The 26,536-nt window shown below is 40.4% G+C and overlaps 2 protein-coding genes across 3 annotated transcripts in view; one reads left to right on the top strand and one right to left on the bottom strand.

Annotated features, from left to right (window-relative positions):
• gak (cyclin G associated kinase) overlaps positions 1–20,631 on the bottom strand; it is a 29,561-nt gene extending 8,930 nt beyond the window's left edge. Inside the window, exons 1-12 of one of the 2 annotated variants that reach the window (XM_047341332.1) lie at positions 20,243–20,631; positions 14,900–14,961; positions 14,520–14,579; positions 13,613–13,727; positions 12,952–13,094; positions 12,668–12,793; positions 11,865–11,954; positions 11,413–11,548; positions 10,750–10,862; positions 2,841–2,919; positions 1,589–1,706; positions 178–186 (exon numbers count right to left, since the gene is read on the bottom strand). In XM_047341332.1, the coding sequence (XP_047197288.1) occupies positions 178–186; positions 1,589–1,706; positions 2,841–2,919; positions 10,750–10,862; positions 11,413–11,548; positions 11,865–11,954; positions 12,668–12,793; positions 12,952–13,094; positions 13,613–13,727; positions 14,520–14,579; positions 14,900–14,961; positions 20,243–20,384 (1,193 nt within the window). In that variant the 5' untranslated portion in view covers positions 20,385–20,631. The remainder of the gene's footprint in view (positions 1–177; positions 187–1,588; positions 1,707–2,840; positions 2,920–10,749; positions 10,863–11,412; positions 11,549–11,864; positions 11,955–12,667; positions 12,794–12,951; positions 13,095–13,612; positions 13,728–14,519; positions 14,580–14,899; positions 14,962–20,242) is intronic. The other variant, XM_047341333.1, reaches the window with a different exon arrangement.
• A 5,461-nt stretch (positions 20,632–26,092) lies between these two features.
• The window catches only part of aacs (acetoacetyl-CoA synthetase), a 32,510-nt gene continuing 32,066 nt past the window's right edge, over positions 26,093–26,536 (top strand). The window contains exon 1 of the mRNA XM_047341481.1: positions 26,093–26,420. Within this exon, the coding sequence (XP_047197437.1) occupies positions 26,282–26,420 (139 nt within the window). The 5' untranslated portion in view covers positions 26,093–26,281. The remainder of the gene's footprint in view (positions 26,421–26,536) is intronic.

The following is a 26,536-nucleotide window of genomic DNA, read 5'->3' as shown; positions in this document are numbered from 1 at the left end:
ACTCAGTTATTGAATGTGTGATGTTAGGATCAGCAAGCTGTGATGAAGGACACAGCAAAGTAAAAATGGGAGATAGGTTGTTTGTTTGTTGTTGTGGTTTTTCGTCTAAATGAAACACAAACGGTGGAACACACAGAGCAACGCCTGAGTCGCTGCACTTCACTGACCCATATTTACCTGGGGTTGCTAGATGATGGACACATATTGGGACCATGAGGGATTGGGACAGAGAAAAGAAACAACAAAAATAAACAAAACGACCAAACAAATGGAACAAACCGATGAGAGAATATAACCAAATGAAACATAGAGGGGCTATAAAAGGAACACTTTGCTTCATCTTCTCAACCCTTTAATACACATGCAGCCATTTGTGAATGAATCTAGGAGACTAAAACTCACACCATCCACCGACTTATTCTTGCAGTGGTTCGTCATAGAGAGACGACCTGAAATAAGGTTTTTAGGGAGAATCACAACTACGAACAAGATGTTACGACTAAAACTTCTGTTCCCTGAAGAAGAGGAAGGTGGTACAACGCAAAGTATGGGATATTACACCCTGCGTGTCCAACTGAAGACACCATGAAGGAAGATCATGGTGCTACCAGTAGCCTGATTATCTCTGCATACCGTATTCAGTCTGGAACATAGACTGTGAATAAACATGGATGATGCATCTCCACCTCGTCCTGTTGTACAGATATGAAGCTAAAGTTTTCCGGATACTGGTGGCACCACTGTGCAACTTGATGCCAGAGTCTTCACAGCAGTGATTGTGATGTATTGAGGTCCCACTGATACGTGCTGTCAACCAATCACGAGTCAGTCTCAGCTGCCAATCATGACATTTCACCCTACTGTTATAATATTAAATAATAAAATAATAATGAATTAAAATAATTTTACCACAAAAATGAACAGACGGTGCGATAACTACCTAAAATAACAGAAAACATCTGTTATTTGACTTTTTAGTTTGGTCCATATTCCATCTGCAATAATGTCGCCTGTGGGGTTAATGATCTATAGTACAACCAGCCACCAGGGGTTGAAGATGATTTAGATTCACTTTTGTAGAGCTGTCATATCATCCATCTTTATGTGCAATCTATGGTCTGGATGCACAGGCCATGATATCCTATACTTTGACTGAAAGGGAATGTGCCAAACAGCCTAGTAGCAAAATGTTCCTTTTAAAGGTAAATCTGAGGGCAGGGGAGGTATGATTATGAATGATTCATATTAATCAACAGCATTTCTATACTTCCGGTTGATGATACTAATAAAACAATTACTATATACAGTTATGCCATTTGATGGATGCCGGGATTAAAATTTCCTTATAGGACTACGAACGTGATGGTGGAATTAAAAGGGTTAATTAACTAATACATAGACTTGTGTGTGAAATTATCCAGTGAAAAAATTAAGAAGCTCTACTGAATGTTCAGTCAACTCCACAGAAAACACTTTCCATGGCATACAGCATGGCTGGGAAAAAAAACTGTCCAGTTGTATGAATAAAGCACAATTAGAGCCGTCTGATCTGTGGACTTAAATGCAATGTGTAGAAATAGCATCTTACCTGGCTACTGATTGGATGACCTTAGAGGAAGTGTCCTTTATGTTGGTCAGGAAGCGCTCGGTTCCGCCCCGTAAGATATCAAAAAGGCCACTGGCTGACTGATCAGGATCATAAATGCCTTCAGACATCGTGGGAGGAAGAAGAGCAAAGTCTAAATATCATACATTTGCATACTTTGTCACAGCTGAAGCCCTGACACAGTTAAACCCACAATGAAAACAAAGACACTCATGCAATCTTTGCATTGGGGGAAATATTTGTATTTTGTCAACCAATGAGCTTCAAGATGTCGGGAGTGACGAACAGGCACATGACTCAGATATGATCATTTATTGCCCAGGTCTGGACGGACGGTGCAGGAGGACGGGAGCAGCTCTCAGAGCAAAGAGCAAACGCTTTCTGCCCTTCGACAGATGGTTGACTGACAGAGTAGAAATCCTCTTAATGTACAGTACACCGCCTTCACGACTGTCGGTTTATAAATGGGAAAATAATGAGCCTATTACACTCATTTACAGAAAAGTTACATGATAAAACATGATTTTTCACCAGGTACCTTCAGCTCCTGCTTTTAATATTCAGAATTTAACCATCAAAAAACTGAAAATTTACGTTTTTGTGGGGTTTGTGTACTTTGCGTCAGTCTGCTTCAGACATACCAAAGGTCATCGTAACAAAAACAAACTGATGTACAGACTGATGAGCATGACGACCCTTTTGCTCCCAGGGGGGAAACTTTGGTTTCCTCACGGGGCGTTGAACAGACAGGAAGTGTTGTGGTCAGCAGTCAGGTGGTCATAGGGGAACTGAACAGATTACTTATTGCCATGCTGGACTTTCAGTGATACGGGTAGTTAACAAGAGTTTTAAAAAGAGAGGTTTCATGACAGTAAGTCTCTTGTTCAAATCCTTGTAAAATAGCTGCATACTTGTAGTTATTTTGTTAGTGTCAGTGCAGCATGACCGATTTATTCCAAAGTCACTCATGGGGGCTAAAGGCTGTGCTTCAGCAAACGACTTGTTCTATTCCACTTGTGCAAAGGATGGAAAAATTCTACAACTCCAATGCTCTGCTGTCGGAGACATTTCAGTTCAACCCTCCACATCAAAAATGGGAAAACACTCAAAACAGAGGCAGAAAAAAAACACACAAACCAACAACCTCTCTTAAAAACACCAAACCCACAGGGAGTGCTGCATTGTCATCCAAATGGATGACAACGCAAATTAAATAAATAAAAACCAGCCTTACCTGCATTGTTTTGGACGTTGTGGATCTGCATTGGCGGCTGAGCTCCGTTGTTGCCAAAACCTCCATTCTGCTCCAGCAGCTGCAGACATTCATAGCCGTCAGACACTGGACGCCAACAGTAGTACGTACTCAACATAGTAACAGGTGGGTCGACAATTTGACAACTAAGATGGCAAAAAAACTTGAAGCCAGGACTTAAGATTTTTTGTCTGAGATATTCAAGACAGGTATGAACAAATTTTAAATATCATATTACAGTGTAAACATCCCAGCAAAAAGTAAATAAAAACTCTGCTTGATAATAAAAGAATGGTCCACAAATAGAGGAACAGTAAATCCCGGGTGTCAAGCGACAGGTCTGGTTTCTGTCCCCGAACGTGAAATCACCAGTTCAAAAGAATTACAAAAAGTAGATGCATCATAAAAGTAATTTGTGACGCTCTGAATAAAATAATTCTCCAATGAGCAACACAGCTTCTGTTCCTCTCCAGGATGTCCACAGTATTTCCCTTTTAGAATTTCACTTCCATTGTAGTTCCCTTCCTTCACTAGTTTCCTCCTCCCTGCTCCATCTCGCAGTCTGTCTCTCCATATGTCCGAGCCGAGAAGCAGCCGAGAGAAGAGGAGGAGGAGAAGTAGGATTCTAATCTTCTTATGTCCAGCAGGGAAACCCCTTCTTAATCCTAATCAGATCAGCGATCTGCCTCCGCGCTGCACACATTTACAAGCCTTATCAGGATTCTAATTAGTAAGATATCGGGATATAGAAGAATTCTGTGCATCAGTTTACTAATTTGTTCCCACGAAGGGAAAGAGCTCAAATATTCTCACTTTTAATTCTAATAGAAATTAGCTTGGTAAAACCTACACTGACTGATCCATATATCACTTATATTTAAGACAAGAAAGGAGGAAATAAGAGTCGGTGTAAACGTGGAGATTTTGACATTGAAATCAGCTTTATATAAACAACAACTGTGGTTGAGGATTTGGTGATAAGTACCAGGATTTGTGGATTTGCGATAGGAATCATTAGAAGCCGTGGCTGTTAAGTCAGTGATGGCTTCTCTCTGCTCTGCTCCAAAACCGAGGCTAAAATCTTAAATCTGATTGTGCTGAATTAGCTACTGTGGGTGGTAAATGGAAAAAAGTATTTCTGTCTTTTCAGCCACATCTTGCTGCACTAATCAAATGTTGGTATCCATTTGTGTTTATTTTGAGTTTAAGTTCACACATTTTCCACCTCTGTGTCCGCTCTGGTTCTCTGGACCCATTAGGACCAGGTCAGTCGGGAAGACAGCCTCCTTTGTGCCTGCTGCCTTGTGTGTGTGTGTGTGATATGTGAAGCTTAGCAAGTGTAACCACATCAGCAATTTGAGTGCGTACGAGTGTGCGTGCACGCTTACACACACACACACGGTGGTAGAAGCTGTGCAGTGTTGGGCCATGGCTTTGTGTGAAACCACTCGCCTACATGTGCCATCAAACCTGAAGCCGCATGTTCCCCCAGGACTCCGTCTCCCAGGGCCATTAAAAACAGAGCAAGGAACTCAGTCTCCCAGCAGGCAACAACTTCACACAGAGGGTGAAACCCCCAGGGACACAGGTTTCAACTCCCATTGGTCACTCTGACCCCATGACCTGTGAGGTCACCGGCCAATATAAGCCAGGTTCTCCAGCTTCTTGCGCCGATCTCTCTTTCTAAACTCCTCAACGGAGAGAAGGCTGTTGAGCCTCGTCTGCCTCTTCCCACAATCCTTCCACAGGAGGAAGGCTGTGAGCCTCTTCTCCAGCTCACATCTTCTCTTCCCATCCAACTCTTCGAGAGGAGCACAAAGGGCAGCTTCCAGCTCATCTCACCAAGGAAACCTCTCGCCCTCCAAGCTCTACCAACGTCCTAGCAGCGACTCGATGTCCTGCTGGCAAACTTCAGCAACTGAACTGAACTCACCGAAACCAGCAAGACGACACAAAACGAACTGCACAGCAACTTCCGTTTTCCCCTTTCCACGGACTGGTAACACATCTGGGCTTAATAATTATACTAGGCTAAGCAAGACTGTTTATTCGATTCTGTGTGAGGTTTATAACTTTGATTTGTGGTGTTGTGATATTTTGGGTACAAGTTATTGAGAAAGTAATGTTAGTCTGTTATGCTCTGCACAGTCTTGCATCCAATCTAGTAACTTCCTCAATTTGGCACACACACAGACACACGCATAACTCTTCATCATTATCTCTACAGGTCGTAAACATTCCAATAGGTGGGGAAGGGTGTTATCTCTTTGGCCAGCCACCATCTTGAAAGCACGCTGACTCACACAGACACACACACATGTATACACACATACCTATCTTTGTTTAGCAATTAGACCGTTAGTAATTTGTGTTTTATACTTTATTATATTCATAATAAATGTTTTTCTTCACAAATGTTTTCCATTAATGTTGCATAAGTGAATTTCGCCAACCTCTACACTGTCAAGAACCCATATCTTTCAACTTAGCTAACTATCTATATGGTAATTTTGGTTATAGTTATTAATTTAATTGTTAATCAGAGTTCCAAATTTGTAGTTAGAACCTTTATGAGACTTAATCAATAAATTGGCTATCTTTTCACTTCCTTTGAAGGGTGGTGCGAGTAACTTTAATCAATTAAAGTTATTATTTAATATTAATAATAAAATATTAATATTTAATATTTTATCTTGATAACCAAATTTATTGAATGCCAAAGGCACACCATTTTATGGTATCACGCTTGATGCATCATGGCACAACATTAATGGCGTCCCTGGGTGGACAGGTACAGTTGAAAATTCATAATTATGCAACATATTATATAATTTTATTTTAATAATTTTTTCCAACATTAATGGCGTCCTGGGGTAGAAGTCATATAGCAATTAGTAATTTTTATTTTTAATAATTTTTCAACATTAATGGCCCCTGGTGAGTACAGTTGGCAAAAATTCATAATTATGCAACATTAATTGTTTCTTCCTCTTCCATTTTTGGCTAACATAAATGGTGCCCCGCTGAGGGAGAGTACAGTTGAAAATTCATGATTATGCAATATTAATTTCTTTTCATTTTGGCCAACGCTAGAAATAAGTGGAATTTGAATTTTCAGTCAAGCCAAAGGTTTGAATTCAATTCCACTAGTCTGCCACCGAGTAGACATTCAACCGTATTTACAAACAAGTGCATTGTGGTGAAATTTAATTTATTCATAAATTAAATGTTTATTAATAATTAATTATTCATAACTACCATTTTAGGTCCTCATAGTGTTACGCTAAAAGATTGCTATTGCTAATAACTCCAGTTGAATATTCGTTGTTGAAATTTTAAGAATTTCTTTAACATTTGAATATCACATATTCAATGTTAACTGTCAACTGTAAATTTCCTGTAACTGTTAAGTGCTTTTGAATTAAGACATAGCGTGCCACCGCCCTATGTAACAGAGCTTGTACCTGGCTGTTACTGCCAAGCATTTCAGCCCAAGTTGGATAAGAGAACCTGAGAAAGAGCCACAGCGTGCTTCCAGCCCTGTGAATTTATAGAACCCTAACTGTTACTGCCCTGCATATCAGTTAGTGATTAAAAGTTTGGTGAACTCTTTAACCCACCATAGTTTTGGTTAGGCTAGTGTACGACCAAATCCACACTACAAGGTGTCTGCCAGTGCAACACCAAAGCCAACCACACTGCTTTATTTATAAACTTGTAAATCTAATTTTCAATTTCAGAACCAACAATGGAGAACCCCTGTGTAGAACAATTTGTTTCTTCCATAGCACAGAGCCTGACCCCTGGCTATCCTGAATTCATCAGCAAGTTGAACTTCAGTGAGTGTAATAAAGAAATAGATTCTCTACTTAACGACAGGTGTGATGCACAAACAGCATCAAAGGGTCCGTTGTTGAGATGTATGATTCTAAATTTCCACAGGCAAATCAACCTTGCCTGTCAGAGCAAAGCAGCTGTGGAACAGGAGGTAAATGCCCTAAGAGCGCAAAATGCTTTTCTTTTCCAGGAGGTTCAAACTGCTAGTAAGAAAGCCCTGCACTACTTAGGAGACCTGCACTCAGCAGAGTCAGATCTCATTTCACACAAGGAGGAATTGTTAAAACTTAGATTAGAAGGCCCGGCCTCACATCAGTTTTTGAACCAATGCGATTCTGGTTATTCCGATTCACACTCCTCCGATAGTGTACGGTTAACTCCCTCTTCACTCCCAAGATGGGACAGAATCCCATCCGACCCTAAGTCTTCGGGAAGTAAGTCACCTCCTGATCCTCCACTGACAGGAAGAGGTAACAGCTTCCTAACTTCCCATCTCCCTGACTCTGACACTGACATTGACGACATATGTAGTTTATCTTCAAGAACACATTGTGCCTCATATGCTTCTCATCCACAGATGCATGACACATTTTTCCGTGCACAACTCTCCAAAGGGGGGACTTCAACATTTCAGGATGTTTTAGCACCTCCCCCTCAACCAGAGAGACCTGCAGCAGGTGATGCACGTGCCCGACCTCACAGTGTCCTCGCTTGATTTGCTTGAGTTTCTAGCTAAAGATATTGAACAATTTGATCCAGACAACTGTGATAACAATATTGATAATTACTTAGAGAACTAGATCTCAGCTTAAGTGATGTGCCAAATGCAACAGAAGAGAGAAGGTTAGACTCGTGTTAAAACCAGCTCTACAGCTGTTCACAAGTTTATTCAGTCACTTCCTTCCAGTGTCACAAGTAACTACACAGAGCTCCCAAGCACTAGTCGAGAATTCTCTTTACTGCTGACGAGATCACATCCATTGTTACAGCATCCCAAATTAAACATTCACGCCGAAAATCCCAAAGATTATTTTCGACGTTTGAGGCATGTTTATTTTCAGGAAAGAACGCACCAGGCCTAGAAGAAAATCCCACCTTCAAGTCCATGTTCTTACGAAACTTACATCCATGTATACGCACACATGTTGTACTGATGACACAGCAAGGAAAACCTTCAATGCAGCAGATCAGGAAGATGACACAGGTGGCTTGGGAAACTGTTATCACTTTCAAGGCTACAGTAGGTGCAACCGAGCCCGTCAAAACAAACAGCACGGTGCCAATTCATCCGCTGCCTCAAAACTTCACCTCACAACAAACGAAGGGGTGACAACAGGCAGCGTAGGGACACAGAGCGTATCCGCCATGTCCGCCAACTTCCCAGAGATAGGCATTCCCACAGTAGAAGCTGTAGGAAGCCATACTCTGAAATTCTGGCTCAGACAACTGACCACTGCTCAGAAGATGACGACAGCGCTAGTACAGTTTAAAATATGGTTATGACCGAGCACACAGTGACAGCGCCTCTGAAGTCCTCCTGACTCTGGCTCCCCAGAGCGTACGGCCCTGAGCCACGACACAGGCGATCCAGAGCTCTCCTCAAGGCCATAACCAACACAGTTAACTCCTGTACTGACAGTAGGTATTAAGTTTCTTGCAGTTAATAGAAACCTGTTTTGTTAGCAACAGCAGCAAACTTCAAAACCTAAATTCTGATTAAACTTATATACCACTGCCAACTTTGTAAATATGTTTGATCGACTACTTTCCATTTCATAATAATGAAGTCCATACCACATGTTAGGACATTAGCATATTATTACAGAAACAATGATACAGTCATTTGGATTTGGAGACTTTGAAAATTATGACAACCTCCCGCGGAAAACCTGCTGAAGATTAAAATTGTTAAGTCTAACAGATCAGACTGAGTACTACATTGAGTAGGATTCCATGAGTGAACAAAACTCTTGGACATTCCAAAATGACCTTATCATTGTACGTGCCACTCTCTGCATCTTATCTTACAATTTACAATGTCTTATTTCTTCCTTTTTCTCCCTAACCTAGTGAAGAGCACAGGTTATTCATATTGTACTGTCATTGTAATCTGAATTATTTGTCTAATTTGAATCTTGCTTAGCCAAACTAGATAGTATACACAAATGCCCAGATGTGACAATCCAAATGAACTGACAATTGACTTTTCCAGCTTTGGACTAAACATGTTCAAGTTCGCCTCAGGAACCCACGTCAGGTGCGATCCTGAGAACGAAGGGGGATGTTGGGCCATGGTTTTGTGTGAAACCACACTTCGGCCTACATGTGCCATCAAACCCTGAAGCCGCATGTTCCCAGGACTCCGTCTCCCAGGGCCATTAAAACCAGAGCAAGGAACTCAGTCTCCCAGCAGGCAACAACTTCACACAGAGGTGGAAAACCCCAGGGACACAGGTTTCAACTCCCATTGGTCACTCTGGACCCCATGACCTGTGAGGTCACCGGCCAATATAAGCCAGGTTCTCCAGCTTGCGCCGATCTCTCTTTCTAAACTCCCCAACGGAGAGAAGGCTGTTGAGCCTCGTCTGCCTCTTCCCACAATCCTTCCACAGGAGGGAAGGCTGTGAGCCTCTTCTCCAGCTCACATCTTCTCTTCCCATCCAACTCTTCGAGAGGAGCACAAAGGTGCAGCTTCCAGCTCATCTCACCAAGGAAACCTCCTCGCCTCCAAGCTCTACCAACGTCCTAGCAGCGACTCGATGTCCTGCTGGCAAACTTCAGCAACTGAACTGAACTCAACCGAAACCAGCAAGACGACACAAACTGCGAACTGCACAGCAACTTCCGTTTCCCTTCCACGGACTGGTAACACATCTGGGCTTAATAATTATACTAGGCTAAGCAAGACTGTTTATTCGATTCTGTGTAGGTTTATAACTTTGATTTGTGGTGTTGTGATAATTAGTGAATGAGAAAGTAATGTTAGTCTGTTATGCTCTGCACAGTCTTTCGTTGCATCCAATCTAGTAACTTCCTCTAATTTGGCACACACAGACACACGCATAACTCTTCACCTCATTATCTCTACAGGTCGTAAACATTCCAATAGGTGGGGAAGGTGTTATCTCTTTGGCCAGCCACCATCTTGAAAGCACGCTGACTCACACAGACACACACACATGTATACACACATACCTATCTTTGTTTAGCAATTAGACCGTTAGTAATTTGTGTTTTATACTTTATTATATTCATAATAAATGTTTTCTTTCACAAATGTTTTCCATTAATGTTGCATAAGTGAATTTCGCCAACCTCTACACTGTCAAGAACCCCATATCTTTCAACTTAGCTAACTATCTATATGGTAATTTTGGTTATAGTTATTAATTTAATTGTTAATCAGAGTTCCAAATTTGTAGTTAGAACCTTTATGAGACTTAATCAATAAATTGGCTATCTTTTCACTTCCTTTGAAGGGTGGTGCCCTGAGGTAACTTTAATCAATTAAAGTTATTATTTAATATTAATAATAAAATATTAATATTTAATATTTTTATCTTGATAACCAAATTTATTGAATGCCGAAAGGCACACCATTTTATGGTATCACGTTTGATGCATCATGGCACAACAGCAGTCACCCTGTCAATACTCTCTTAAACAGGCTGGCAGACATTGAGGATGTGACTGTGGCTCATCAAATCAACATGTTTACTCATTCAAGTGAAATACACTTGTATATTGAAGTATATCCTCTACAGATGAAGATTCAAGATATCAGACATATACAAATTCGACCCGGTAGCCAAGCACCCTACACCCCCCTAATTCCATTGTAGGAGGTGCTGTTCTGATTTTCAATTGTCTCTTGGTTTCAAGAGCAGATGAATTTAAAACCCAGAACCAAAATCCAGCTCCATTAATGCGTTTATATTTTCTCAATATCTAATATCTGTCCGTTGCAAATGACTAAGCGACATTGAAGAAATCTTTTTGCAAATCAAAAGCTGTCGTCTTTTTTTTTACAACAGGCAGTTATGCTCACACCTACCTCTGTAATGGGAGACTTTGAATTGACGTTGCGCGCTGCTGCGATCTCCTGGAGCTGGTTGACCAACTCTGTAATGGACAGACGCTCCTCTGGGTTCACCTTCAACATGGAACCTGGAGAGGAAGAGGAGGAAGAGGAGGAGATGGGTGAGCGTTGAAGGAAGAGAGGAAGAAACGTTCAAATCAAGGAAGATAATACTTATGAGAAGGAGAAGAAAATATGAGGCTGCACTGTGAGGTCATTTTTAGAGGTTTGTGGACAATACAATAATATGAACATTTATGAAAATCATACAAATTTAAATTGTATACATTTTTCCATTAATCACATGTGTGCAATCACAGGAAACAAACAAAACGCTACTTTTTTTATTTAGATTTTCATGTGTCATTCTTTGCATGAAATAGACAGGTTTCTACCAACCAATAGACGGAGCTTTTTAAAGTGAATTAACCTGGTTTAATTAACCCAGCGTTTCTATCCAATATCTCTACAGTTTATAAACACCAACTTTAGATGTGCCATCCGAAACATATGGCAGACGAGTAAAGGTGACAAGTAAATTGAAGCAGTTGCAGATAGAGGGATAGATGGATAAATGGAGTGGCAGGAATAAACTAGTACATGCAGGCTGGCAGAGAGAGAGAGGGACAGTACACGTACGTATGAGGTTGTGATACACAGTGTACTTCACGTCATTCTGAGGGATGGCGTATTTCCCGTTGACGATTTGCAGCTTGGCCCCCTCCTCGAATGGGTGCTGCTTAAAACACAACAGGTAGAGGATGCATCCGAGGGCCTGTGGTGGAAGAGCAGAGACAATACAGACAATATATAAATTACACAGCCATTTCTTCATGAGCAGAAGCAAAATGAAAGAAATAATAAAAAACAGCAAATAACACAAAACAGGAAAAAAACAACTCTGATAAAGACACAATTTGTTTCCTTAGGACTAAAAATCGTTTAAAAAGTTGTGGTCTTTCTTAACTCTAAAGGAAATAGACTGGAGAAGAAAACACATTTTGGTCTGTCCATGATAACAAATTATGTTTTTCGTTTTAATAAGCAGATTTCAACAGATTAGAAAGAAGGAAAATGAAAAGAGTTCTGACCCAGATGTCCTGTTTCTCATTGATGGGGAAGTTGGAGTAGAGATCAATCATCTCAGGTGTTCGGTACGCTGGAGTTGTGTTCCTTGTGATCTACATGAAAATGGGAAAAACTAAATAAAGACCTCTGTGTGGTACTGCAATAAACCTCGGCTACAAATGAAATGTTCACCTACGATTTCTTTTTGAACTGGAATAAAATGACTAAATAAAGGAAATGCTTTAGAACCTTATACAGAACCTTTGGAAAACACAAACTGTCACTAAACAGCTTCTACCATAAAAATCCATTTCCTGCAACATCTTATTTATAGCCTGCAAATAGGCGCCTGATGGACCTCCATGTTATCAAATTCACATCTCTGGGGTTCTGCACACTGAGGTCATCTGTGGCTTAGGTTTGATGTGTGAGTGTCGCTCTGTGTGTGTGTGTGGCTTTGGTATTAATATAATTAACCTGATTGATCAGAGCTTCCTGAACCTCCAGCTGTTCATTCGATTAAAGGTTTCTGGTTCCTGTCCGATAACATGATGTCAGTGTTGGCCACTGATCCACTGACTTCTGAACTGACTGACCTCTGTCTCGTTTTTCATTCAAATGAGGAATATACTTTATTAGTGAAATCATAGAATATAAAAATAAAAGAAAACTGACTGTTCTTTTAAAACATTTACTGCTTCATCCAAAACATTTGTGTGGTGTGAAATTTGTATGCATTTACTCTGCTTTGTCTCAGAGATGAAAACGACTACTATATTATTCCAATGTTAATGGAAATAGGGAAATAACAGAAGTGTGTGCGCACCTCATCCTCCACCATGGACCTCTTCTGTGCCGACCAGCTGTAGTCGGGGTAGTGTGACACTGTGGTGGCGCTGCCAAAGTCACAAAGCTTGATGGTGCCCTGGTTACTAATCAAGAGGTTCTCAATCTGCAACACACCAAACAAATGTATCATCAACAACCAGGCTTTTACTTGCAGTATCTATCAATGTAATAGGACTTGAGGCTGAGTTGTTTCATTGAATCAAATAGTTTTGAAGGACTGCATATTATGGATGCTTCATCGTTCACCGAGGACAGACCAACCTTGAGGTCTCTGTGGATGATTGGAGGTTTCTGTTTGTGCATGTGCTGCACGCCGCGGCACGTCTGGTATAAGACTTTCAGCACAGTGTCACATGACAGGGGCGCCCTCTCCTCTACTCGCTTTATAAAGTCCACCAGCTGACCTGAGGCAGAACAGATACAAACACATCAGTGAAAGTAAAACTTGCTCAGACCCATATGCATTTTGTTTTGTACGTTGATTGCAAGATGTCTAATGAATTAAAAGAAAACATTTCATTGCAAATCAGAGGGGAAGCATTGGATCACGCAATAAAATAGGTAAATGAAATCAAAAGGTGCTTTTCTCATCACATAAATGTTTGAATAGGATTATTAGAAAATGTTCTGGTGGAAGCAGAGTTGTTTGCTTCGAAAGCTGGAAAACTGCTGAACAAAAAGGAAAAGAAAGGAAGGAAGCAAACCAGGAAGTGGAAAGGCCACAGACAGGAAGCTGTTTCATCACAAATGAATTTCAGTCAGTTACTAGGAAGCTGAAGTGACACGTCAGATTTACGGCTCTTTAGTCTGATGAATGAGTAAGCACTGATTCAGAAGTGAAGTAATAAGACAGAAAGAGGTAGCAAAGAAACACACATTGAGAAATGTGTCTCTAATTGTGAGTGTGTGTGTGTGTGTTTACCTTTACACAGCTCAGTGAGGATGAGGAACTCGGCCTGTCCAGTGTCTGACTCCTCTTTGCTGATGGAGGCAGCAGAGCAGAACTGAACCGTGTTGGGATGACCTGACAACTTTTTCTATGGGGCAAACAGGTCAAGGAACATACAGGATAAACACACCTACTACTACTATTGTTAGTACTAATATACTAATACTAGTATATATAGGTCAGTCATTTCAGAAACTTTAACAGATATTGCAAGCAAAGTGACAGTTAAATTGTGGCAACTGATTGAGGTAGAAATCTCTGTTTTATTCACTATGAACTTTGTTGCATAGTCTCTGAATAAGCAGTTCTAGTCTAAAACTTAACTGCAGCTTGCTGGTCAAGCAGTGCAATCAGAAAGTTGTTATTTTTCTTATCAGCATTCAAGACATCAAACGCTGTGCAAATAATTAAGCTCTGCAAACACTAATGTTGCAATGCATCCAGGAACATTGCGTTTCATTTACCCAGAAAGCATGCGTCGCCACAATGACCACGGCCGAAGCAATCATTGCACAACAGAACAAGAGACACCCCAGCAGTTTGTAGCTGTTTCTGAAATACAATGGGATGGCTCAGCAGAGTCATTAGTGTTTTCTCATGCTCGTCAATTCTTTTCAAACAAGATTCAGAAATGACAAGCTTAGTGCTTATTATGAAGTTTAACACTAAGTATATATTACTTCCTCAATTACGCATGTTGGCATTGTGAATTGTTGCCAATAAACAGTATTGTTGACAGCATACTGCGCCACACAGTCATGGGTTAGAGTTGAACTTTGTCACATTTTACCTGCAGCTGTGTATTGAAACTGAAACGCTCGTTTGTTATCTTAAAAAAAACAAAGTTTCATTTCAGATGCCTGAAAATGATAATGGATACCATGAAGCAGACTTCCTGTATGATTTCCTTGTTCTTCTCCTCCTCGTTTGACAACAGCCTCTGAAAGAAAAGAACACACACGGGCCAACCGTGTCAATGTCCTAATACTTATGGACTCCACTGTGTGTAGTGACCACAGACGTATACAAAGATGAATACGTCTTACTGAGGAAGTGGAGACATGTCGTCCATCATCATATACAATCTAGGGTAGTAAAGCCATTACCTACTCCATCAACACACTGATTACAAAGTTTATGTAATATTTACTTTATATTTTAGGTCTTTATTGTAGAATCATTGTTGACGGAGCAAATGTTTATGATTCAGTGCATCATTCATAGACATTTATTTGCTGTGTGGGTACAACTTTATCTTACCTTGAGAGCGTAGTCTTTACCACTGCTCATGTCCTGGGCTTCATACACGAAGGCGAATCCACCTGAGAAAAGGCGAGAGAGTAGAGTGTAATTAACATTGTTTACATCTACACAGATACTACGTGCGACCCTAAAGCTGTTAAAATGGAACATAACCATCAACCAATATTCAGTGTATTGAAGAAACGATGTGATGCATAGCAGGATGTGTTGTGATACAGTCTATAATAGCTATTGTCGTGAACTAATGTCCAGTGTTTTATCTTGCACATTTGATTTGTCTTGATTGTTGTTATGATTGAATAAAATGATGGCTGACAGAGAAGTTCATCCCATTCCACAGGATACTGAATTCATTTACTTTTACCTGAGAACAACAGAGATCGGCATCACCCTGATTCCAGCCTAGAAGCTGCCAAGTGCAACAGTCACTCTCTAAATTAATACTTTCCTGACTATCACCTGCCTTACTGTTGGCCACTGCGCAGCCACATGATAGGAATAGGAGATTAGGTGCCTTGCTCAAGAACACCACATGACAATCACAATATCTCTGCCACAGGCTCACACCTCTAAACTTCAGGCCAGTACTAAGCCCTGCTGAATCTTCACTTTTCACTGAGGGTGTGGTTGAAACCTGAACTGGTGTTAACGTGCCAAGTGCTGGTAAGATCAGTCATTCACAGAAACTGGACCACACTGCCCCCAATGCCCAATTACAAGGGAATTTATGGAGGAAATCATTTAGAGATAAACTTTATTGATCCCACACAGGGAATATGTCAGACGTAAAAGAATAGAGAGTAACACAATTTCTAGAAAATAAGCTATGTGTGCTGGTCTTCAATAGTACACCAAACAAGGACATGGCAGGGTTACCATAGTGATGAGTAAATCAACTACCAGCCTAACTTTGTGAAACTCTCTGAAAACCATAAGGAAGAAACTCAAGACCCCAACGCTTTATTTACAAAGGGAAGGGAGCAGTAACTTGTATTTAGCCAGTCTGGACTTTTGAGCTTGGCCAAGATTCCAACCAGTAACCTCATGCTCACATACATGTCTTTAACTTGAAAGAACCAAACTGGTTTTATTGCATTTTGAACGTATGCCCTAGATTTAATTCAATCAAATTTAATTTTTCTGTACAAAACAACATTATTTTAAGACACTTAGACGTACAATTATGTAACTTTGGCTACTAGGGGGTCTCTTAATCAAAACAATAACAAAAGACCACGTTTGATGATTTGTGAAGCAGCGCGGGATCATGGGAGTTGTTGTCTTTACCGCAGTTGCCGATTAAAATCTACGTGACACGAGTCAGACTCATGTCCACGGATGAGGAAAAGATTTATTCATGTTAAGCAATGAATGATTGTGATCCACTATGACCAATACAAACAGTGAAAGGAAATATAGCAGCTGACCAACTGCTAGTAGTGTGTTTTTCCTTTCCATTTGCCCCAGAAGCTACAGAAGAGACGGCAAAGCCATGTGTAAAGTGGATATATAGCAATTCAAAGGTGACCAAAATGAAACCATGAATAAAATTGGGGACTTCTCTGGGTTTGAACATTGTTGGAAACCGTTTGGATAATGTAAGAACACAAGTTAACAAAACATATAACATAGGTTCATCTTTATATCGTGAGGTTGAGACCAATATTACAATATTGTAGAGACAAACACTACAGTTCCCCCAGTTTGCAAACACAGAACCAGACTCAGGGTGGGCGATCATCTGCATAGACAGGCAGTTAATGGTTTAATAATTAACAATTAATATTCTACCCGACAATCTGTGATAACAAAGAACTCAAGTGAGCAATCAACCCACTGCACCGTTTCTTGTCCATTACAGGGACATTTATGAGACACACCTGTCCCTGTGGGGATCACGTCTCACTCTGCTCTGTGCAAAGGAATGAAACCTGAAAAGCTCAATTTCCTCTGCTCCATTTACCAGGCCATTCCAATAGAAATGATAAAAAGCCTCTTCATCATACACCACGTTGTTAAAGGTTGCTCGGGCGGAATCAATGTGTAATCAATGGGGAATATAACATTAAGAACGGCATATCCAGGCCAGCTCTGAATAAAGAGACCCTTGTTGTCTGCCGTTTCACCTTCTCAAAAGGGGACATGAAAGCTTAAATAAGAGGAATAACTAGTCAGATATATCATTGTACCTAAAAACCATGTGCTATCTAAAGGTACCATCCTCTAAGCTGTAGAGGACTGAGTCTGTGAAACTTTGCTCAGTACTACCACGATGACAACCATCACTTGTGTAAAAGGTTTCTTTGTATTTTCCCCTCACCAAAGATCTTGGTGACAGAACACAACAAAGAAACCTTTCAAACACCAGGACAGGAGTTTGAACAAGGCAAAGGTTTTGTGTAAAATGATCTTGAGTTTTGCCATCTGCTCTGGTTTGTGTTTTCTTTAACCTCTGCCATAGCTGATGATTTGCAATCACAGCACTGTGATTATACCGTTAATTAGATTGGAATCAGTGCAGAAACATCAGTTTATCATCTATCCTCAGAAAGTTATGCAAAAAAATCAGTAATCATTTAATTTGGGGATGCAGAACCGACCGGGCCCTATACAGCCTGCAAGACTGTAGCTTTTGTCAGGAATGAAATGGGACAGGTGACTGTTGCGTGTCATTGTGTTACATATCAGGGCACTTGTCAAGAAAACAAAAAAGTAGATACTGAATGTTTTGCTTTCTAAGAGAAGTAGACAATTTACCATGTTTTTGTTGAAGAAAAAGACAATCCAGTGTGCCTACTTTACAGGGATGCACTCGCACCGGCAAAAGAAGGTGAATCTCAAGTTTTGTTAAAGCTGAAAACATGCAGGTAAAGTGGGTAAGATGTGAGGACATATGTGCTCAGATGACGTTAACACTTGGGCCTTTCACAAGTCTGCATTCTGACAGAGACAATGTTATCCAGGGAAGGTTTTGTGGTGAGAGAGCTGATAGCTTAGAAGCTGAAAACCCGTTCAGTGGGAGGGTTGGTGAAGGAGAGTCTTGTTACCGCTGCAGAGCTGCTAGAAGCAAAGTAAAACTGTGTGTGAAATCCATGCATTCTTCTTCTCTGTAAAACAAAAGGTCTGCATGAAGGGGGAGCAAAAACTCATGAACAAACATGAAACATAAACAAAAGGAAGTGAACTTGTTTGTTCAGCTATGTAATGTGGAGCCTGACAAAAGAGGCTCAGAACAACAACCTCCTTCTGATCCATTTCCAAGTAATGTTGACTGAGATGCTATCTTTTCAAAAGGGACATTACTTATCTTATACAAAAAACTTATCCTGCCAACTTCTGCAATACAAATCTGTTTCATGTCCACAAAGTAAATTGCCTGAAAACACCATCAGTTAGTTGTGAAGACTAATCCAAAGGGAGTGTAACAACATTCAACTTTGTCTTAGAGCTGATAACAATCACAAATAAATAAGAGTTAGCTGCAATAAGTTATGGTGCCTTTTAATATGTATATGTTTCTGTTATTTTGTGTTGCAGAAATGTTACGATCTTAAGTTTGTTTGCTGAACCACTGAAGCCACACAATGGATGAGTTCAACTCTGACATAGTGGCCTGACTATGCTGTCGAAACTGTAAGAGTGAGTACTTCTCCTGAACCAAAGTGGGCTCACCAGTATTGTTGTTACACAATCATGTGTTGTTACACTTGATTTAATTAGTATTTTTCAATAGACACCAACCTAAATTAACATTTACATTAAACATTTACCGTCTGCTCCACCAGCCACTATGGCTAAGTTACTAACCACGTAGTGTAGTATGGCAGCAAGACTGACCTGCCAACTTGCCACTTTGCACTGAGGGCAAGAATCGGTGTTTGCTGCCTTAGAGCAGAAACCTGACCTGTGGGTTTACACAAACACAGGCTTCTATTTCAGATTAAGGCTCAGACACATCATTTTAAACCAATGCTGCTGAAAATGGTGGCTACACTACAGAGATGAATCTATAAACATACACTAGAGCTCAACCGATTTATCAATTGGCCGATAAAACCAACTGCTATTGGTCAGTCATCTGTATTTATGTTTTTAATATGAAATTAGATTCTACATAATAAACAATGCGTTGTTTACATGCAATTCAAATCCAGTTTACGGTCCTCCTGCAGAAACTCTCTCTCCTTCTTTCACACTTACCTCCATCCTATTGATTAAAGCATTATGCACAAAAAAATCAATTTAAAAAATAAACAATCCAGTAAAGATGTGCATTTATTTTGACGCTTTAAAATTGTTATTTACTCGATTCTATATATGTGACTGTATTTGTGTTTTCCTTCTATAATAAAGATTGTGGCTCACCTCGAAAATATCAAGCCTCAATTACATTTCTTTGCAGTGAGGTTTTGATATCATCATCTATGGAATGATTATCAATTTATCAGCGTATATATCAGTATTAGACATTTTTTTACTCCCCAATATCAGTATCAGCATCAGCCCCCCCCAAAAAATCTATATTATTTGGGATGTAGTTACGCATGATTATTATTATGGCGTTTAACTTGCAAGCAAATCAAACTTTAAAAGTGTCATGTGGGGCAAAACACAACTGTCCCCAGCTGACCATCCCTGGACCAAAACTTTCAATTAAAAACGTGTTGTTGATCATGAGTGTATTTTCAGGAAATTCCCGGTTGGGTATCATTAAAATAAATATATCTAGCCATCTTAAAAAAGGAGTAAGAGGAGGAGGAGGAAGAGGAGAACTGGGCACTGAGCCTATGTCCCAAGAAAAGAATCCAACGAAGTTCTGCAGATGCTGAGACTGCTCGTGTTGTTTACTGTCTGTGTTTTGGTGACAACAGCAGTTAACTGTCATGGCTGATGGGAGTCTTTTAAAAACAACACACCTTCCTGTCTGTCCCTGTCATGATGATCTTTACATCAGAAACAACCGGGTCTCGCTTCCAGGGAAGAGGATGCGGTTCGAAGCGAGCAGATAACAACAGGTTGGCAGTTTGGTAGATGAGTGTAAAATGCAGCCTTGCGTACGTGACTTTTACTCAAAGCACAACAACGTTAGCATGCAAAGTGAAAGTTAAAGTTGTGTGCACGTCCCCTTCACAATCTGAACACACGAAACCAAACTATCAATCAATCAATAACCAATGAATCGAGTCGTGTTTACTCGGTGACTCACAGCGCTGCACTTGCTAACGTTATTGTTTCCCTGTCAACTGATAGAGGTTAGCCCGTTAGCCGCTGCGGCTAGCTAACACGGCTAGCCGCGCAGGACGTTATCCACATTTCCGATCGCAGGTTTCGCCGCCTCACCTTCTGCGATCACCCGCCGGATCCTCAGCTTCAAGTCGCCGAGCTCCACCACTTGTCCGACGAAGTCATTCTGGTCCCGGCCGGCGCCTCCGGACGAGCCGGGCCCGGCGAGGAAATCCAGAGCCGACTGGAACAGGGACATCTTCTCCAGCAGCGCAGCGCTTCCGCCGCACACGAGCCGGGCTTCAGGACAGGGAACTGGGAGTGGGGGGGGTGATGATCCCAGGAAGCTCCGCAGAAAAACGGTACGGTGGTTTAACCCTGTTAAAAAGACCTGGAATCAGCTGATATTATTCCTCCGCTGGAAGCAAACATCCTCTTCCTGCACCGAGGCTGACGAGGCCGCCACCATCTGCCCGAAGCTGCTGACTTCCGGGAAGGACGATGACGCAGGGACACGATTCAGTCATGTGACAAAGTAACAAAATGTTCGGAAACATAAGTAAAAGTACAAATACACGAGAGGTACACACACATTATTCTAGTATACGAACTTATACATTAGAGAGGTATTTTAAAAGTGTTTGCATCTGTTCTCACTCATTTATACAGTTTGTTTTAAATGACCCAATATAAAGTGGATTCAACAAGTGTTTAATAAGTATCTTATTATTTTATGCTCTATTGAAGTCAAATGTACTTACAAACAATATCTTCTAAACACTGTATAAACAATGTGTAGATAGATAGATAGATAGATAGATAGATAGATAGATAGATGGATAGATAGATAGATAGATAGATAGCAATAATAATAATAGTAAAGCATAATATTATAATAATAGTAATAGCAGTAATAATACAGTAGCAATGATGTAGTAATAAAGCAGATATGTATTTATGACTAGCATCATGATATATACAAACTATATAAGAGCATGTACATATATGTATATATACATACATACATGTATACATTCATACAATATAGATGTGATGTATAATATACATATAGTGTGTGCTATCAGATGACATGTTATTAGGCTGCTCCTAACTTGATGGCCCAGTGAGCCTCTGATGGTGGTTTTGCTTCCTGTTCTCAAAACCAAAATGAACCCAGATATTATGTTAAAGTAAAGAGACATATGTTATTATTATTATTATTATTATTATTATTATTATTATTATTATTATTATGTAGCATGTAGAGTTTTATTATAATGAACATTGACATTGTTATTAACATGATCATCATTATGTTATCACCGCTTCCTTTGCACCTTATTTATTTAATCTTTCGTTCTGTGGTACTTTAGGTGGACTTCCACTGCACCTTGTGTATTTTCATGTCTGTATTGTGTATTTTGAATATACCTGGCTGCTATCACTGTTTATTATTTTATCAATAAATCTATCAGTCGACACGTTCAATTCACGCCCCGCCCCCTACCAACTGGTTCTGTTCAGCCAATCGGATTGTGTCCTGCTCTGGCCTGATCACGCCTTCCCAACTATAAACACGGAAGAGTAAAAGTCATGATGGCGCCTCCCTGTGGAGAGGAGTGTGCACCACAGCATTTGGACCAGCAGCAGTATTGTTTGTATTTTAAACCCAATGAAGATTGAACAACCATTGTTGGTGAAGGGGACACGAGTATTTCACATAAAGCACAATTTCACTGTGATGCATTCATCTTCCCTGGAAGAGTCGTTTTTATGAAATGAGGAACTAAATAAGGAAGTCACTTTTCGGGGGAAATTGCAAAGGCCTCACGTCAAGGCCTCACCTGAAAAAAAGAAAATAAAAGACTCAAGTTCCGCTCAAACTGAAATGTTCCCATCAGCTCTCGGCAGCCTTTGGTCAAAGGAGTTTTAATCTTTTAACTGAGGAAACACAAACTGGTAGAGCAGAATTTCCAGCTTCTTTCATTGACTTCACTCAGATGTGCAACTTTAAGGTGAGTTTTAAGTCCTTTATTTTATTTTATTTTTGAATGGGATGAATTTGATTTGCCAGACCGATGCTCGGTGCAGGACTGTACTGGGGACACGTTGTCCCTCACAGGATCCAAAGGGCAGCTGTCCCAGGGAGAGACTTTCATGAAGAAACTGTCAGATGCAGCTACTGCTTGTTTCATAATGTGAGTTTTGGCTGGACTACAGGACATATGAGCTCATGTCGACGCAAAGCCAGGATAAACAGATAAAACAGACACTTGCTGTGGAGGGAAGCCAGAGTTCATTCCAGTTCGGCGTCAGTGTCCAATCAGCCACAAAAGGGTTTATCTCAGTGAGGCCGGAGCATTTAACGGTGGCCTCAGGCACCATTCTGAAGTGGCTTTACTTTATACACACTTTATTGTGTTGTAGAATTGTAGTCAACAAACCCATAATGATAAAATTAAAACAAATGTTTAAATATTTTTAAATCTAGAGTTTAATTCTTTTAAATAAGACCCGAACTGCATCCTGTTTGCTTTGATTATGCTTGGGTCCAGGTCCCAATATTCATACTGCATGTCAGGTTAAAAACAAGCCATGAAATCAAAGAAACTCTTTGTAGACCATCATGACAATGTTGTAGCTATAGTGCAAGGGTGTAAAATATGATTTAATACTCTGAGCTCTTCACTGTATCATGCTTCTGTGCTGGCAGTAACAGATACTGGTCAGAATTGAGGGGAAGATGCAGCCAAACACAGAGAGGGCCTGAACACAAAACCTGAGTGTGCACGACCTGAGACTTGGGGCGATGCTTCACCTTTCAGCATGGCCACACTGACAGTTATCAGCCAAGACAAGCTGCTGTGATCCGTCCTGGAGTGTCAGCCTTAAACCACTTTGTTCCCAGACGCTTCCAATCCAATCTGACGCAGCTAGAAGGAGAAATGGGTTAACGGGTCTAAATCCAGGTGTACAAAGCTGACAGAGACTTTTAAAGCTGGGGAGATAAATGACTGAATACTAAAAAGGGGGGAAAGGATCTAAATACTCTTTAAAGCCACTGTACATGATATACAGTCATATTAATAGAGATTTACAGAATTATACAGTGTTATCTAAAGGAGAAGATAATTTAATCTTGTGACATCCAGACCAACATTCATTAATCGTGGGTTAGGGTTAGGGGTCTTTTCTTTTAAACAGGAGATCCAAGGACTTGCCAACATTAGACAGAATCAGTTTTAATATTCAGGGAGTTTTATCCAAAATTAATTGAAAATAAACCCAATAACCTTAAGTTTAAAGATGACTTCTTTTAGTTTTTTAGTCAGATCAAGTTTTTTATGATTTGAGCCATATATATGTGCATTTCTTTTTTTCAAAGTTTTCTATGGGTTGTATACTATACTGAAAACACTGAAAAGCTAACATCTAATAATGTGTCACCTCAAAACCAAGAGAAGAGACAAATTAAAAGCAGCTTCCAGTTCAGTTCACCTCAAAAATATGTGTAAAAATGGCAGTTTTGTTTAATCCCGCTGTCGTTTGTACTTTCTTTGTCTGGCCTTGTAGATAAAGACAAAATATTTACAGCTGCCTCCTGAGTCACCATTTCAACCTTTACCATTTGGCTAATGCTTTTATCAAGGTCTTACCAGAACCATTCCGAATGATGTTGATTCTGCAAACACACTGTGTGCACTCGTGATCTCGTGATATATCTTCATAAAAGAAACTGACTTTGACTTTCCGAGTACGAGGCTTCAGGTTTGAGTCACTGGGCAAATCTGGACTGTGGATGTAAGCAGACACCTACATTACAAAACACTATCAGACAAGTTACAACACTTGTGTCAGCCCTGTCTGCTGTGTCTCCAGCTGCTGTGCCAGAACCCACAGCAGCTTAACGTGTCAAGCAAAGAGATTCCCACTCACTGTGTTGGGCAGATAATAACGTGGCCTCAGGTGACTCATTCATTAGTGGTTTATTTTCCCAGTTGGTTTCTGTGTATCTATGATTTTAAAACCCAACACGTGACTTTTATGTTTAACGTAGATGGATTACATTTTCCATTGGGACCTGGTAGATGAATGTGAAGGAATAATGAGCAGAGGAGTTAAAACTATGAAAGAAGTTTTCGAAAAGTTAATGAAAAACAGTCATGGGTCATTATAGTGAAATTATTGTGTAGTTGTAATGTTGTAATTGTGTTAAACAGGATTTAACTTGACATAGCTAGAGGAAAAAAGTTTGCATCAGTGAATCGCAGTTGAAATGAGACCACTTTCAAGTGAGGAGGGTCTTTCATGCCTCTCTCTGATTGGGCACACCTCTAAAACGCTCCTTCTTTCTCGCTCAACGATTGGCCAATGCAACCGCTTTGAAGCACGAAACGACAGCTTGCCATTGGTCCGACGAGACGCCAGTCCAATGGGGACGCCCCGCCTCACGCATAGACCGATCAGTCGTCTGATGTGGAACCAGCGCGCTGAGGACCAATCAGAAGCCTCCGGTTTGACAGGCAAGATTGCCGCGTGCATGAGAGGCCTGGCTGCTGCGCGTTCACGTGTGGGGGACGTTCAAGACTTCTACGGGGAGGAAAATCAAAAGTGTAAAAACCCAGGACCCAAATATAACTTTTTAACGAAACAGCACAATGTTAACATGACCAGTGCGATTACAAACTGTCACTTTGGTCTGTATGATCAGTATATTATCAATTTAAAAACACACTGCCGATATCTATCTTTATATATTTGATTTGACATGTTTTATATATCTAGTTATATAATTTAAGTTTAACTCTTGCACCGTTTTCACTTTAAAAAAACTTACTTACATCTGCTGTAATAATATAATTTTAATAAATATAATAATCTTGGATAGATTCAGTTATTTATCTTTAAATCTGTATTTATATTTGGTTTCAATACTCTGCCTCGGTTACATGTATCTTTCAATCACCTTATACTTAAAATATCTGTATTGTCAATATCTTTATTAGCACATACTTCTTTACAGTGACAGCTCTGTAGTAGTTCTATTTTTTCAACAACTTTCATATTTATAAATTATATTCTTTCTACCAATACGTTGGCACAATCATTGTAATGTGTCTCCACACTTTTAATGGGTGTTTATACGTGTGCACATACCAAAAGGGGAAACTGGTTTGATCAGCATAGGTGATAAACGACAGGAGACACTGGTTTAACAGGTCAGATAAAATATGAGACGCACACTGCCACACCAGTGTTACACTTACGTAATGTACATTAACATGCAAACTAACAACTTTTAGCAAGAGAACATTGTGCATTATTGCTTCAATGCTGTTTTTATTTCTATATTGTTTTATTCCCTGACCTTATCTGCCTCAGTCCTGAAATGTTTTAAACATGTATACAGAAAATGTGCTATGTAAAGCACTTTGTAGCTGTGTTCATACAATTTCTTTATTATTGTTAACTCAAGTAAATAATATTATTATATTTATTATTATTATAATGAGGTGCCCTTGTAAATGTTGTAAAGAGTTGGATTGCACCACTGCAGTCGAGAATATTGTTTGCCTCAAAAAGTCTCTAATAAAAAAGATGAATAGAGAAACCCACAGTCCCAAAAAGAGCAAGAACTTTACAGAAGTACAGAATGTACGAGTATTCTTGTCGATATCAAACCTTTGTTTAATAGATTGATAACATGGTAAATATTACAAGTTTAATATTATAAGTTTATTCGAGTTTAAGAAGGTGTTTGGCTCAGACTTTTCTTTTCTTCAGGATCATCTTTTAACATATTTTTCATTGTAAGTGGTGACTTTATATGTGTTTTTGTTTCAGAACAATTCAAATTAAAAGCATGAATAAGTTCCTCAAACAGAATCAGATGATACATTTGGAACATGCCCTTCTTGAACGCATCTCTTTTTGCTACGTCATGACGCCGGGGCGTGGCCTGTTGCTTTTCAGCGTTAGCTCCACGCTTGTCTTTGACACTTTGTATCCGCCGCAGCTGCTGTGATTCCCCGCAGACACGAAGCAGCCGAGCCGCTGATCCCGACCCGACACCAGCCCCCTCAGCTCCCCGCCGGTGCATCCCGTCCGCCCCCACCCAGACAGCAAGCCGCCCAGCAGCCGCTCCACCCGGCGAAGATGTCCAAAGACGCGGAGGGAAAGAGCGAGAGGATCATGGAGGTGGAGGGCAAGGTGCTGTGGTACCCGGACTCCAAGAGGAACACGCAGATGGACACGTTCAGGACGCAGGTCAACGGGAACTACGGGCTTAATCTGGGTGAGGAGGGAGGAGGAGGAGGAGGGAGGGCGGACTGGGAGACGGAGGGGAGAGGGTTAATCCTCAGAGAACCATGACAATAGTCCCTGCATCTGTCTGCACATGTTGTGTAATTC

This window comes from Hippoglossus stenolepis, chromosome 9 (assembly GCF_022539355.2).
Source record: "Hippoglossus stenolepis isolate QCI-W04-F060 chromosome 9, HSTE1.2, whole genome shotgun sequence".
Taxonomy (NCBI): Eukaryota; Metazoa; Chordata; class Actinopteri; order Pleuronectiformes; family Pleuronectidae; genus Hippoglossus; species Hippoglossus stenolepis.
The sequence above is the reverse complement of the archived record's forward strand: the minus strand, read 5'-3'. Positions and strand labels throughout refer to the sequence as shown.